Here is a 15,394-nt window from a genome sequence, read left to right as displayed (position 1 = left end):
CCATAGTGGGTTCTATGATCATTCTGCTCTGAGCAGTATTGTTTAGCAAGGCATCCTCAGAGAGATTTCTTGTTTCCTCTGCCAGTACATGAATTACAGAGTCTACCAGGCAGTAAGAACAAGGTGCGTGTCCTTTGAGGTGTTGGTTATTATTTACATGGGCGTGTTCTCGGAACTGCCGGTGAAATATTTGGGTTGGTCTAGACTTTGCTTTATACCTTCTGCCACCCAAGCTTAGAGGGCGTTTTTTGACAGAAACAGCTGCAGTGCAAAGGAAAGGGACAGAGTTGCTCTTCAGTGACTCATCCTGCCCTCACGTCTACCTACTGCATTTTTCTCCGAGGTTTCCCAAAATTAAATATGAGCTTGTGGAATCACTACGGAATCAGAGAGAAAAAATTTGCAGAAGACTTCCCTCTCTGCAAATACTTCTTCCTCCCTGGATTTAAAATAAAAAAATCCTAAATCCCTCTTTCTACTTCTGCTTAGAAAATCAGTTCTTTCTCCACTCTCAGACTGATCTGATGAATAGGTGGCTAACAAATAGCTGTGATTTTATTTATTTATCTACTTATTTATTTATTTATATATTTGGCCACACTGCATGGTCGCGGGATCTCAGTTCCCCGACCCAGGATTGAACCCAGACCACGGCAGTGAAAGCGCCACATCCTCACCACTAGACCACCAGGAAACTCCCAGCTGTGATTTTTAAAGTTTCAGTAAGTCCCTCTGCCCTGGGTCATCTCCTCTTTTATTTTGTAGCTGTCAATCAAGCTCCAACTTGAAAAGAGGTATTTCTCTTGCTTTAGGATGATGATTAAAACTCAGGGTGTGAGTTTGAGTCCAGCCTCCACCTTTTATCAGCAACTTTCTTTGAGCAACTTTCTTAACCTCTCTGTGTCTCAGCATCCTCAACCGTAAAATCGGATTGTTGCAAACATCAAATGAGATAATAGAAAATGCTTAGTGTGTGTTACCTACTTATTGTCACCTGATTTTCAAACCATACCTTAGTCTCCTGCTGAAATGTAAGTGCCCATGTTAAGCTCTTAACTCAGTGTTTCTCAACATGACATTTTGGAACTGACAATGCAGTACATTTAGCATCTTTGGGCCTCACCTACTAAATGCCAGTATCCACACCCTACCCAGTCCCTATGACAACCAAAAAAAAAAAAAAAATCCACATCACATTTCCAGACACCATTGGGAATGTAGCACCTCTGATTGAGAAGCACACTAATTACACTATGGTGGTATTTATCAGGTGTTTCTCAAATATGGCAAAGAGTCATCAGAGACACAGAGGCCAGGAGTGCCTAGTAAGGTGTCAGGTACCAGTGTGGGAGCAGAAACAAGAGGGGCGAGAGGGGGGACAGTACAGAGCCACGCTCCCCGCCCCCTTCCCAGACACAGACACACATTTTCTTTCCTTCCCTTTGGAAAAATAGGGGAAGACAAGATTGCCAGTAAATAACTTAAAAATATCGTTAAATGACATATCTGTGGGAGGGAGGGGTGCAGCTTTGAGCAACTTTATGGTGTTTTTCACTATAACTCAGTCCTTCGACTGAGGAACGCGTCGGGCCTCAAACCAAACCAGCATATGCCCTGACAGGATTGAGAGACGGTTAAAAGACAGGAAGCTCAAATACTGGCTGGTGCCTGGGGTGGAGGAAAGGTGGTACAAGTCACCCCTCACCCCTTCCTGGCTCCCCAATTCTCCCCTATCTAAGAGCCAGACCAGGGCCAGGTGCCTCTGTCTACACAGTTGACCAGAGAATGGTAAATCCAGGGCTTGTGGGCCCTCCCCTCCATGACAAATGCTACCAAGTCCTAACCCTAACACTTGAAAGAAAAAGGCAATCCAAATGTGAACCCTTTCAAACACATTTCAAATCATTCTGAACCCTTCCCTCAGGCTCTGTGTTCAATCTCCCAACAGGCAGCATGTTCAGTAAAAATAACCCACATGGAAATTCCGTTTTACTTATTCCGTAACTCAGGACTGATGCCCGCTACTTCCTCTTGAAAAAAAAAAAAATCACATTTACAATTTAAAACATTGGGGGTAGGGGTTTGCAGTGTCCACTCAACATGACCAAGCCTGAAATGATTTTACTACTGGCATTTTCAGTTTTCTTCTTAATTAAATGTAAAGGGCTGTTAATCCAAATGAAGTGTAGCACTCAACACAAAACACAGCATGGCCCTGCGTTCAAGGGTCGAGTTAGAGAGGCTCTTGGTACTTGCCTCGATAAGCCATCATCCATTCTTAAAATTCAGTGTAGATTAATAACTGACACCTGCTTTTTTCCTGTTTGGTTCAGAACTTGCTGAAGGTTAGATAAGAAGTAAGGTAGATAAGATTAATAATGCCAGCTTTGTTTCAGATGAAAGGCTAACGCTGAGAAGGTGGCCAGGATGAGTGACAGCCAGGGCTCCCTAATAGCCAAATCCAGGGAACTCCCTGGCTGTCCAGTGGTTAGGACTCTGCGCTTTCATTGCTATGGGCCCAGGTTCAGTCCCTGGTCAGGGAACTAAGATCCCACAAGCCTCGCGGTGTATACAAAAAACAAAACAAAACCAAAAAAACTAGCCAAAGGAATCCTATTTAAAAAAAAAAATAGTGAAACCCAGAGCCATGCGGTTTTACCCAGCCTGTCCCAGAGACGGAAACAGTCAGACTGCCCCACAGTGCAGGGCTTTTTCTGCTGGGCTTAGCACGTGGCCGAGAGCACGGCAGAGCACAAGCCCTTTGCAGGCAGGGCTGGATCAAGAGAGAGGTGGCACAGGGTGAGCTGGCATTGCCAGTTCCTTTCCCCAAAGGTACCCGTTAGATGTCACTCCTCTTCCACTGGTGAGGAATAAAAGAGGCGCCAGAGAGAGGGGTCCCAGTGATGGGCTAATGGAACTCCCTCCCCTTGAAGGAATCACTGGAACTGGTGAAGTATCCATTCTAACATAGCACATGAGCAGGGAAGAAAAGAGGAAAAATCACCAGAGACAATGAATTTCAACTCAATTGTAGGGGGTTAGCTTGCTTTTGAGCAAAGAACTTACATGACCTGTGCCCCACTTATCAATTGCTACCTAACAAACTACACCAAAATGTAGGGCTTGAGCAAAAACAATCATTTATTTTGCCCACAAATTTGCTCTTGGAGCAGGGCCCAGGGGGGTCGCTCATCTCTGCTTCGTGCAGCGTTGCTGGGGCCACTCACCTGGGGACGGGCGAATCAGCTTTCAAGATGGTTCACTCACTTGGCTGGCAAGTTGGCATGGCTGTTGGCTGGCAGCCCAGATAGGCTGTGGTTTCTCTCCGTGGGAGCCTCTTTGTGCCCTGCTTGGGCTTCCTTATAATATGGAGGCGGGGTTCCAAGCATGAGCACCCTGGCAGAGCCAGGGGGTAGTGCCTGGCATTTTTGTGACCTAACTCAGAAGTCGCACTGGTTGCTTCTGCCGTACTGTATTAGTCAAGGCGTCCTAGAGGCCTGCCCAGATTTTAGGGGAAGGAGCAAAGAGGGAGCAGTCCTCAGCGCAGGAGTGGCAAGGTTCTAGAAGAGTAATGTCGGGGAGGAAATATTATGACCATCTTTGCAAAACACAGTCGATCTACTACAACACGTAACTTTCCTGTTGAGAATTCACCTTGAATATGAGAGGTAGTAAAGGTAAAGCAACAAGAAATCATGGAGGACCTATTTCCAGAGTCCAAAGTTACCATAAGAGATGCAGATTATCTCAGTCCATAATTTATAGTCCCTTTATTTTGTATAATTGACTAAGTGTTGTCTTCTAAGAAGGTTCATTGTCAAGGAGATCTTACGTAGAATAACGTGCAATGGGCCAAAACCAAAAGGGGCAAGATGCAGAAGGAATAAATGCCCAACTGTAGCTACAGACTGTTCACAAAAACATGAGTTGCCATGAGAGAATATTCAAAGTTAAAACCAGGCCTTTCAGCAGACTTTCAACAGACTCTCTTGTAGAATCTGAAAGCAGTAGAATCGTGAGAGGCAGGGCTGGAGAGGGATTATGAGCGCATTCTTTGAGGTCAGGTGGACCTGACTTTGGATCGTGGCTCTGCCATTCACTACCTGTGTGATCTCAATGTCCTCCTGTATCATCGAGACATTATGAAACCCACATTACAGAGCTGTCGCCGTAATTTGAATATCCAATTTATGTGAAGTACTTAGAGCTGTGTCTGGCATTTACTAAGGGCTCAGTAATTAGCTGCTGTTGTGTTTCAGATAGATGGCAAGTGTCTGTGACACCTCCTATGTCCTGGCACTGAGAGTTCACAGAAAATAGGACAAACACGTGCCCTTCAATGGTTTGTAGCTTAGTGGGAAAGCTAAAACGTACACACGTCTTTTGAACTGTGCCCAAGCCCATGACAGTTCCAAAGGCCTGGATGAGAAGTTAACGTGTGACCATGTGCCAGAGGAGTTTACACTTTCTTGGCTGGGCATTTGTTTCATGGAAGGAGGTAGAAAACCCTAACCAATGCCTCTTCTGAGGGCTTCTGGTCCTGGCCTCTTTTCTGAGGCCTGGGGAGAGGACAGTTTGAATACGAACTCAAAGAGTTGCGAGTGTGAAGGGTGAGCCTTGGCTTGGCCTTGAAAAGACACACTGGTCTGCTTGGCCGTCCCTCCTTGTCGCCTCCTGAGCCCAGTGGGTCCCCAGGGGGTGACGGCACTGACGTCAGCCTTCATGGTAGAGGAATTAGCTGAAGCCCAAAGGGAAAGTGAGGCCAGAAACAGAAAAGTTCAATCAAGTGAGACCAAAGCTATGTCTTTTGATTCTGTGGGCTCTCAGCAGCTGTTGGGCTTTGCCGGAATTTTTTTTTTTTTTTTTTTTTTTTTTTGGTACGCGGACATCTCACTGCTGTGGTCTCTCCCGTTGCGGAGCACAGGCTCCGGACGCGCAGGCCCAGCGGCCATGGCTCATGGGCCCAGCCGCTCCGCGGCATGTGGGATCCTCCCGGACCGGGGCACGAACCCACGTTCCCTGCATCGGCAGGCGGACTCCCAACCATTGCGCCACCAGGGAAGCCCTGCCGGATTTTGATAGTAAGAAAGTTTCCAAAATCAGAACAGTGGAATGTCAGCATTAATGGGCTCACAGCAGTAAAACAGCTCTACTACCAAGTAGTCTGACTTTGTTAACTCAGTGTGAAAGTTGCCCTGCACAGGGTGGCCCGCATCCCAAGCGTGCCCTCAGCACACCTAGTCCAAGAGGAAAGTGTCTCCTTTCAAATAGATAAACACACTGCAACTAGAGGTGTCTTTAAAAGAATGTTCTTTATCCAAGCCAGGGCAGAGAAAGGGTTTCATCAAACAGCTAGCTTCATTATGCATATTTTACTACTGTTTTTTTTTTTAAAGCTAGCTTCTTTCCAACAGATGAAGAAAGGGCAACATCTGGTCAGTCCCCTGGCTGGCGTCCCTGCTGTCACCACCGCACCCCCAGGTCCCTTGGTCTCCATCTTCCATGGCAGATTCTTTTCTGTCATCCCCCCATCATTAGATGAGAGGCTGTTGCTCGCCTCATCCCTGCATCACACCCAACAGGGCAACGGAGGGGACCACGGCAGCCACTAGTGTCTCTGCAAAAGGCACTGCTTCTCCAAACGGGAGGACGTCGAAGGAATCCTGAAACACAAGAACTACCTCATCTGATTACTCAGAAATTATTTCTTTCTCTGTTTCTTGTCTGAAGGTGTCTCTCATTCAGACTTGCAAAGCGTTCTGGGAGGAAAGAGAAAATTCTAGAAACCCTGGGTACGATGAACTCCATCATTGTCCACAGGATTTGCTGTTCTCCCAGAAACAAAGATGAGAAGGCCAAAGACGAAGAGTGCTGGTGGCCGGGAGGGGCTGCAGAGCTGATCTGGGATGTCTTGCTTCTTCTCCCATATGCATCTTCAGCATCCCTCCCTCTGCTACCCTCTCCCCGCACTATTATCATTTTCCAATGAAAAATTATGATGTGGACTGGAGGAAGGGAGGGGGCAAGTTATTTGCACACCAGCATCCTCACAGGACCACTGCCCCCGGCCTGTCACACCAAATCATGTAACAGTGTCCACCCAGACACTGAAACACGGAGAAGCACCTAGGGGTGCTGGGTACCAAACTAGAGGCCAATACATCTGAAGTTGCAGACTTGCATCCTCATGCTGGTAAACTCTCTTTGCAGCAAGCACCCCCAGGAAGCTGTCAGGTGTTTGAAAACCGCTGCTCAAAGAAGCCACCACCCCAGGTCTGCCCACCTGTTGCCCAGAGCCTCTCATGGAACTCACAGGTGAAGCCGGCTGCACACAGCTTCCTCTCCTTAGCAGCGTCTGCAGTGGTTCTTCTCCCTTGGGCTTTTGATAAAAATGACGAATTGCTTTAAGGAGAACGAAACAAACACAATTCAGTGAGCTGTGGGTAGCGTCAATGTGTACATCCCAACTACAAGGGCATGTGGGATAATAAGTTCAGTGTTGATTACAGGGAAGTTAGTTTCGGACAGACTATCCATCCCTGCTAGCCGGCAGGGAAGCAAAGTCTAGCATGAGTTCTGCTCCGTGTCCCCTGTTTTTGTCACTCTCCTCTCCTGAATCCACACCGGCCCCATCAGCTCTCTGTATCAAAAAAGTCAACCTTATTCACATAACTCTCTCTACCTACAATTGCACCCAATCTCGACTCTAAGTTGTAGAGTCTTTATGGCCGTTACTTCTGTGGCTCTAGCTAGTTCTCACCCTCTTTGTTGCTGCCAAGATCCAGGGAAGTGCTGGGGGTGTAAAGCTCCATTTTTGTGAAATATCTGGTGCCCTCATCCAGGATGTTGGTTCGGGGCGGGGTGGAGGTCCAATAAAGACTTCTCTGACTCTTAACAGAGAGAGAACTCTCTTAGCAAGATACGGCTGTATCCGTTTGCTAGGGCTGCCATAACAGAGGACCACAAACTGAGTGGCTTACACAACAGCAGTGTATTGCTTCACTTTCTGGAGCTTAGAAGTCCGAGATCAAGATGTTGGATCAACACAGGGCCATGCTCCTTCTGAAGGTGCTGGGGGAGGATCTGACCCAGGCTTCCCTTGTAGCTTCTGGTCGTTCCTTGGATTGTGGCAACATAAGTTCAGTCTTCACATGCAGTTCTCCCTGGATGAGTGCCCATGTCCTAATTTCCCCCTTTTTATAAGGAAACCAGTCACTTTGAAATAGGGCCCACCCTGATGGCCTCATTTTAACTTAGTCATCTGTGAAGAGCCTATTTCCAGATAAGGTCATGGTCATAGGTACTGGGGGTTAGGACTTCACCATCTTTGGTGGGGACAGGGGCGGGGGTGGGGAACACAATTCAACCCATAGCAACAAATGACTCTGTACATTTACATCCTCCTCAGCATCACTTAGAAAAGATTAGATGCTTATTGCATTGTCAGTGCTTCTCAGCCCCTAATGTCAGCACTAAATTTAAAACTGTGCCTTGCAAGCGTTTGCTGTTTTCACCACGGACACTTACCAAGGTGCATACAGGAGCACATAAATGCTACCCCAGCTCTGGCACTGACAGTCCTGGCCCCGGCCCTCCGGAAGGGCACTGTCCACTGCAGACTGAGGATGACAGGCAAGATGCCAGGACTGAGTGGTGTCTGGCTTTGATCCTGGAGGGAGGGCAAGACTTCGGGGACTAGGTGAGACTATAGCAAATAAAAGTAGCTGGTTTGGTGAGTATACCAATGTGGCTGTCACGATTGGTGAGAGACTGTGCAGAGTCTTTTGTCCTAGTCTAAGAAATGAGGACTTGATCTAGTGAGACCTGGAGAGCCACTGACCAGGAGGGTGTCTGGGAGATGTTGCTTTTAGGTGTTTCCCATTCATGAAGGATGGGAAAGGAAAGATAGGATGTCGGAAGAAGATCAAGCATGTCAGCAGTTAACCTGAGAAGTTACAAGCATGCAGACTGAGAATGCCCTTTGCACCCTCCCACCTCCTGGACGCCTTCTACTTGTCTTTTAGACCCAGGTCAGCTGTCGCCTTTGCTGGGAAGCCTTTCAGAGTTACTTGCTCCTTGCAATTTGGTACCACTGTCCTTGACATATATCGCCACCCCAGCGCTTACCATAGTATTTTGTGGTACTTTCTGTTTCCATGTGCCATCACTGGGCTGTGCTCCTGTGGAAGACACAAGTATTTCTGAATGTGCCTTGAATCCTTTATGATTAGCAATGGGCCAGAGCATGGGAGATGCTCAGTAGCTACACCCTGAAGTGAAACAGAGACAGACAGGAAGCCTGCTGGCTAATAGTGAATTGACTACAAGAAGAGCAGGTCAAGAATAGACTACCAGGGCTTCCCTGGTGGTGCAGTGGTTGAGAGTCCGCCTGCCGATGCAGGGGACGCGGGTTTGTGCCCTGGTCTGGGAAGATCCCACATGCTGCGGAGTGGCTGGGCCCGTGAGCCATGGCCGCTGAGCCTGCGCGTCCGGAGCCTGTGCTCCGCAACGGGAGAGGCCACAGCAGTGAGAGGCCCGTGTACCACACACACACAAAAAAGAATAGACTACTAGACTCTTGGAACTGGAGGGAACTTGACCGTCATCAAATCCTGTGACCATGTAACCACTGCAAATCCCAGACGAGCGGCGATTCGACCTTATTCCATCCTGGGGCAGCTCTTGCCATAAGAAATGTACAGCAAGAGGAGAACTTGGAGAACTTCTCCAATAGATGAAGGAGTGAGGTGATGGGCTCAGGATTACTCAGCCGTTAACAGCAATGCTGGGAATTGGAAAAGAAACTGGTAACTTACTGCCAGGCCCACTGAGTCATCACCCCCATCCTTTGGACTGTAGTTATTACCATTTTGAAGTTTACAGCTGCGGATGCTGAGGCGAAGAGAGGTGAAGCGGCCTGTTCAGGGCTGTACAGGTGACAGGCAGTAGAGCTGAGATGCAGAGACGGATCAATCTCATTTCACTTTCCAACACCACCCCTGGAGAAGACTCAGCATCTCCTGAGACACGTAAAATGCGCCCTCACTTCCTAAACAAACTGCACCAAATCATTTGTGTAGAAATCCCTCCTGCTTTCTTACCCCCATTTCTCTTGCTTTTCAGGAGAGAAGTATGAGCTCCACGCAGGGACTGAGTCCACCCCAAGTGTCGTCGTGCACGTGTGTGACAGTGACATCGAGGAAGAAGAGGATCCAAAGACGTCCCCAAAGCCAAAAATCATCCAGACCCGGCGTCCCGGCCCGCCGCCCTCCGTGTCCAACTGAGCTCACTGCTGCACCTCGAAGAGAATACCCGTCTCCTCTTTATCATGCTTTTTGCCCCCCTGTTGTTTGTTTGTCAAAAAAAAAAATAATTGCCTTTAAATCCCTGGGTGTTTGGTTGTTTGAGATTCCTTCCTTGTAATCAAGCCTCTCGGACAAAAGGGCTAGGAAAAGGTGATATGTTTCCTGATCATATCATACCCATCAAGTATAATACATTATTTAGAAGATTCTAGAAAAAAAAGTAGTATTTTCTTATTAAACAATCAGCACAGCCTAACCTTCATGCTCTCATGTTGATCCAAGCCGGAGACATCAGTGACAAATAGCACCTGTGTTGCTTGTGAGCCGTTCCAGTCCCAGTCCTGACGTGTGTGCGTTGTTTTTTCCTGGCCACTTAAGTAGGACCATAAGTAAACTTGACTTTGACTGCATGAGATATCCCTATCTGGTCTCCTCAGTCCTCTGCATCCCGACATTCCCAGGACATGCATGATCACCAGCATTTATTTTCATGATTTGACGATATACTATAAGTCACAGATTGTCAGCATCCAGTCATGTCCTATCTAGATTAGCAAAATTATCAGCATCCTCCAGCTTAACAAGTCTGGGTGTAGTCACTCTTTCGAGTCAAAGACTTCATAGCTCTGTTAAAATTCCTGGAGGAAAAACTGAGCTTGGCCCCAAAGACATCCCTCAGTAGATTTTGAACACGATTCCATTGTAGAAGTTTCCCTGCCTCACTGGGGAGGCTTGTCCAGGATGATAGAGACCGATTTCAGACAAATCTATTTATCACAAAAGTTTCATGGTGTCTGAATGATTGTTTTTTTCTCTTTGTATATTTGTACAAATGTTTCAGCTGTGCTTTTAAAAATCTGGATGTTTTTTATTTAGGGATTGTTCAGCCATTAGCTGCTTTAAAACATATGTGCATTGCTTATGAATGCATTCATATGCTAATACAGGTAATCTGATAATATTACACTCTATTATGGATAATGCTGAATTTTGAAAGGGCACAAAAACGTCTCATGCCAATATATAAATGATTAGCCAACACCTTTGCTATCAAGACCAGTTGTTTTTAAATAAAGCGAAGAAGCAAGTGTCGGTTGCAGACAATTGGAATGCAGCTAAATCAATGTAGCAGCCACTGAGCATATTCAAAGGGAAAGACTGAGAATCAATGTATGCAATTCCTACTCGTGCAACGCCATATTGCTCAGAAACGTATTTGTTTTTGTTACATGTGATTTTTCTATTTCTCTAGCCCAAAGTGCATTATAGAAGATACACCTATAGAACCATTACCTTCTGCTCTATGTGCCAGGCCTCGTCTACTCCTGTACATTCATGAATTACTTTAGATGCAAATGCCAATTACGATGGAGTGGGGAAATACTTTCATTACCCAAGCCTCAGAAAAACACACAAGAACAATAACACAACCACCTGATGGAAGGATTGTTGTGGTTTTTGATTAAGGTGTAAGTTTCATCAGAAACTTAAAACATTAGACTGATTACTCAGAAACAAAAGTCCGTTCTACTGTGAATATAGCAATATAGTACTGGATACAGTACAGGTGAAACTAAGGACAGACAGCGTTGCTTGTAAAATCCTGAGTTTCCATAGAAAAATGCAGGCTCCTTTGAAAAATAAAATCTGAGGAGTATATAACAAGCAAATGCTTTGACTTTCCTTGGCTGTGAAGGTTTTTGGTTTTTCATGGACAAATGAAAAGATTAGATTTAATAGTGGAGAATTATGCCCTCTAGTGGAAGAACTTGAGAACTACAGTCCATTTTGTGCTGATTCTCTTCTTAAGCGTCAGAATTTTTAGAAGGCAGGCTCCAGAGAAATCTGGGTGAGAGAAACTATTTGGAAATGACTTTTCAATGTTTTAAAACAGATCCATCAGACATTTCCAACAAAATTTAGTAAAAGTTGAAATGACCATTGTATGTCATCAAAAAAACCCCTCAGTGGAATATATGACCCAAGTGGTTAGTCTTGGTGACATTTATTGCAAAGTGTCAATGTTAATCTGTCTCAGATCAAGTAGTTCTCTCATGAGGTTGGGTTTGGGGAGGTGGGGAGAAACACGTGTCCCAGGAGAGGGAGAAGAAACGGGGGACTCCTTGAAGGGTTTCGGTGGCCCCTCCGAGCACCATGAAAGTCACAGTTGCCTCAGCATCTCCGTGAGCCACAGGATGCAAACCTCTTCAGCACTATTTTAAGTTTGAAAAGTTTAAATATGGAGGAGGAGGGGGAGATTGCCACCAACTGAATCATTTGTGCACGTGTATAGCTCAAAGAGCTTAGATTTCAAATATACCTGGTGAATGACTCTGTCCACGTAGTGTAATTTCTGTGTTTTCTGCCTGAGTTGGATATTTCTGAGTGATGATTGTGGAGGAGGGCGATTCCGCCTATAGTCTTTCTAAGATGTTACCAAGAGATGAAATTAACTCATCTGAGCTCTTCCTGAAATGGGGTGGGGGGGGAGCTCGTTCGCAGCATCTCATGAAGCAAGAGGAATTCACGGCTTGGAGGGGTGGGAGGGGCTCTGATAAGGGGTCTGGGGGAGCCCCCTGTTTATTGTCACACTTCAGCCAGCTTGGTCCTAAAAGCCATTCCAAGTGTACACAGACACTTTTAAGATAACCCCCACTTTATTCTTTTTTTTTTTTTTTTTTTTTTTTTTTGCGGTAGGCGGGCCTCTCACTGTTGTGGCCTCTCCCGTTGCGGAGCACAGGCTCCAGACGCGCAGGCTCAGCGGCCATGGCTCACGGGCCCAGCCACTCTGCGGCACGTGGGATCTTCCCGGACCGGGGCATGAACCTGCGTCCTCTGCATCGGCAGGCGGACTCCCAACCACTGCGCCGCCAGGGAAGCCCCCCACTTTATTCTTTAGTTTAAAACACTGTAATAGACCTGAAGTAGGCAAAATTTTACTACATGGAACACAGAAAGCACTATCATAAGAGATGGGTACATTGTCCTTCATTAAAATTAAGAGTATCTGTTCATCAAATTACACCATTAGGAGAGTGAAAAGGAAAGCCTCAGAGTGGGAGAAGATAAATATCTTAATTACATAGAGTTGTTAAATAACTCACATCCAAAATGTAAAAAGAACTTCTGCAAATTAATAGGAAAAGGACAGACAATTCATTTTGTAAGAACGGTCAAAATACTTAAGCAGGTACTTCAAATATACAGGCAATTAACACTTACACATGCACACTTGAAATATCCCTATGGCCCATAAATGTTAAAATGTGTTCAACATCAATTCTCATCAGAGAAAGGCAAATCAAAGCCTCAAATAAGCACACTATACACAATTCAAAATGGCCAAAATTAAGTATGGGGAAATACAAAGTGTTAATGGTATCGGTCAAGGCAGAGTATAAACTGGTACTACCACGTTGGAATACTGTTTGGTAATATCTACCAAGGCTAAATGTAGACTGATCTGGGAGGGATTCCATTCCAGGACAGACACCCAGCAGATGTGAGTTCTCACATCCACCAAAGTACTTGTACAATAGTGTTCCCAGTAGCAGGGTTTATAATAGCCATTAACTGGGTACAACCCAAATGACCTTCAATTGTTGAGTGGATAAATAAACTGTGGTATATTACAAAGTGATTTAAAAACACAAATTACAGACATATACCACAACATGGTTGGGTCTCAAAATCATACTTTTGAGCAAAAAATTACATGAAAGTGTCCATGATGTAAGACTCCATTTATGATGTTAAGAAACAGAACTGACTTATATGGATAGAAATTATAATAGTGTCTACCTTTTGGAGGATATCGACTGAGAAGGGGCACACAGGAGTCTTCTGGGGGCTATAAACATTCTACATCTCTATCTAGACCTCTGTGCACATGTGCATATGCAAAATTCACTCAAAATGCCTGCAGTATATATGTAAATTACACCTCAGCTGAAACAAAACCACCATGAATATGGGAAGGAACCATTAGTTGTAAAAAAGGATTGGAATGTTCTCACCCTAACAGCACATCTCATGGATCTTAGGTTGGTGAGATACTTCCATATGCACAAAGCCTTCCTTTACAATCTATAAATAAGTATTTTATAAACTAGAAAGCATAGGACTTAAGCCCTGGGTGAGGCACTGTTCATTCAGGTGGCAAATATGTACCAAGGACCTACTATGTGCCTGACCCTGGGTTCCAGTGGTGGAAAAGGTGGATATTATCCCTGCCGGTTCAGAGAGTAGAGTCTAGTGTGGAAAAGAGACAATAAACAAAGAAGTAAGCAAACCAATAATTAGAAATTCTGGTAGGTGGGCACAGTGAGGAAACGCCAGAACACAGTAGGAGTGTTAGCGGAAGTCGGTGTGCCCGACGCACAGGGAGGCCAAACAAACTGAGCGCTGGAGTTAGGAGCGGGGAAATGTTTCTTGTGGGGCCCTGCAAGGAGACGGGTGGCTCGTGCCCTAAAAAGCCCGAGTTCCTCAAAGGATTTCGGCAAAGCAGTTTTAAAAGCCAGGTGAGGGCTTCCCTGGTGGCGCAGTGGTTGAGAGTCCGCCTGCCGATGCAGGGGACACGGGTTCGTGCCCCGGTCCGGGAAGATCCCACGTGCCGCGGAGCGGCTGGGCCCGTGAGCCATGGCTGCTGAGTCTGCGCGTCCGGAGCCTGTGCTCTGCAACGAGAGATGCCACAACAGTGAGAGGCCTGCGTACCGCAAAACAAAAAAATAAAAAAGCCAGGTGAGGGAGGGGGGGTCCCAGGGTATGTGATCAGCTCGTGCACAGTTCTCTGATTGGCTGATGGTGAGGTCACAGTGTGGTGTCACAGGGGTCAACATTATCAGTCCTTAGGCTCCAGGAGGCCTCGGGGCTGTGTGCTCATGTCATCAAGCAGTTAACATCTTCCATGTGGTGGGGCTTTTCACATCTGTAGAACAACTCAGGAAATGTGCATCAGTACTGTTATCTAGGTACTTCAGAGTGGAGCTAAAGCACAGGATACAGGGGGAAGGCCTGTCCCGGGAAGGCCCCACAGGGTCCTGCTCGGTTACATGAGGGCAGAGAATAAAAGTAGAGGCTCAGGGTCAGGGAAGGCCGCTCTGCAAAGGAAACAATGACGCTGAACAGAGAAGAAACTAGCCATCGATCGAGGCGCTGGAAGAGAGTCCAGGCAGCAGGGGGAAGGCGGGGGACGCGGAGATGCCTCTTCACTTTGGAGGGAACTGGAGAGTGTCATCAGTGTGGCAGAGGTACAGGAGATGAGGGCAAGTGTGGTCCCAGATGAGTCTGGGAAAGGGGGCAGGGCTTAGGCTCCATAGAGCTTGGGAGGCCCACCTAGGGGGCTTGGAATTCATTTTAAGCACAATGAGAAGGGTTTTCAGCAGAGGAAATGTATGACCCACTTCATCTTCTGACGGATGCTGCTTTAATAGACACTTCCTAACACAAAGCCACCGCCCTACGTGTCCAGATACTCCAGTGTGAGGGACCTGAGCCTCTATTGCCCACTTTATCCTTGAAAAAGATAGCTTTGAAGAGCTGTATTCATCACTGTGGTCTTATCTACCGAACTCAGCACCAATGTCAGTACGCAGTGTCTTTTCATGGTTCTAGAAAAGCTTCTTTTGGTTCTTATTCCTTCGCAAGTCGTTGACAAGGCCCTGGTGCAGGAAAGGGGAGACAAAGCAGGTGATGAAGAATAAGTCGGTGATGCAGGGAAACCTTCCTTTATCGGCTGGTACAGAGTGTCCCTGCCCGAAGCCACCATGCAGAGTGTCACGGAACACTTGACACGCTCGCCCCTTAAATCTGCAATCTGAGAAACCGAAAATCTCAAGCAGAAAGTTTTCTGTCAAACTCATTCATCTGCTCCTTTCCAAGAGAGTCTGGGGAAGCGTTATTGGAGTTGATTCAGGAGCTTTTTATGCCTCTAAAAGGAAACTGTATCCAAGGTTCATTGTGTGTGTGTGTGTGTGTGTGTGTGTGTGTGTGTGAACCCAAGTGCGTTTGGTATAAGTTGGAAATAGGAAGCCCAGAATAAGCTGAAATGATTGAAATACTTTGCACAAAAAAGTATCCCTCCTTGACTC

At 46.3% G+C, this 15,394-nt stretch overlaps 1 protein-coding gene across 2 annotated transcripts in view; it reads left to right on the top strand.

Annotated features, from left to right (window-relative positions):
- Positions 1 to 11,643, top strand: part of RCAN2 (regulator of calcineurin 2) — a 266,217-nt gene extending 254,574 nt beyond the window's left edge. For both annotated transcript variants that reach the window (XM_082638014.1, XM_082638015.1), the window contains one exon: positions 9,124 to 11,643. In XM_082638014.1, the coding sequence (XP_082494140.1) occupies positions 9,124 to 9,284 (161 nt within the window). In that variant the 3' untranslated portion in view covers positions 9,285 to 11,643. The remainder of the gene's footprint in view (positions 1 to 9,123) is intronic.
- Positions 11,644 to 15,394: the final 3,751 nt, after the last annotated feature.

Source organism: Mesoplodon mirus, assembly GCF_964341445.2.
Source record: "Mesoplodon mirus genome assembly, chromosome: 12".
Taxonomy (NCBI): domain Eukaryota; kingdom Metazoa; phylum Chordata; class Mammalia; order Artiodactyla; family Ziphiidae; genus Mesoplodon; species Mesoplodon mirus.
The sequence above is the reverse complement of the archived record's forward strand: the minus strand, read 5'-3'. Positions and strand labels throughout refer to the sequence as shown.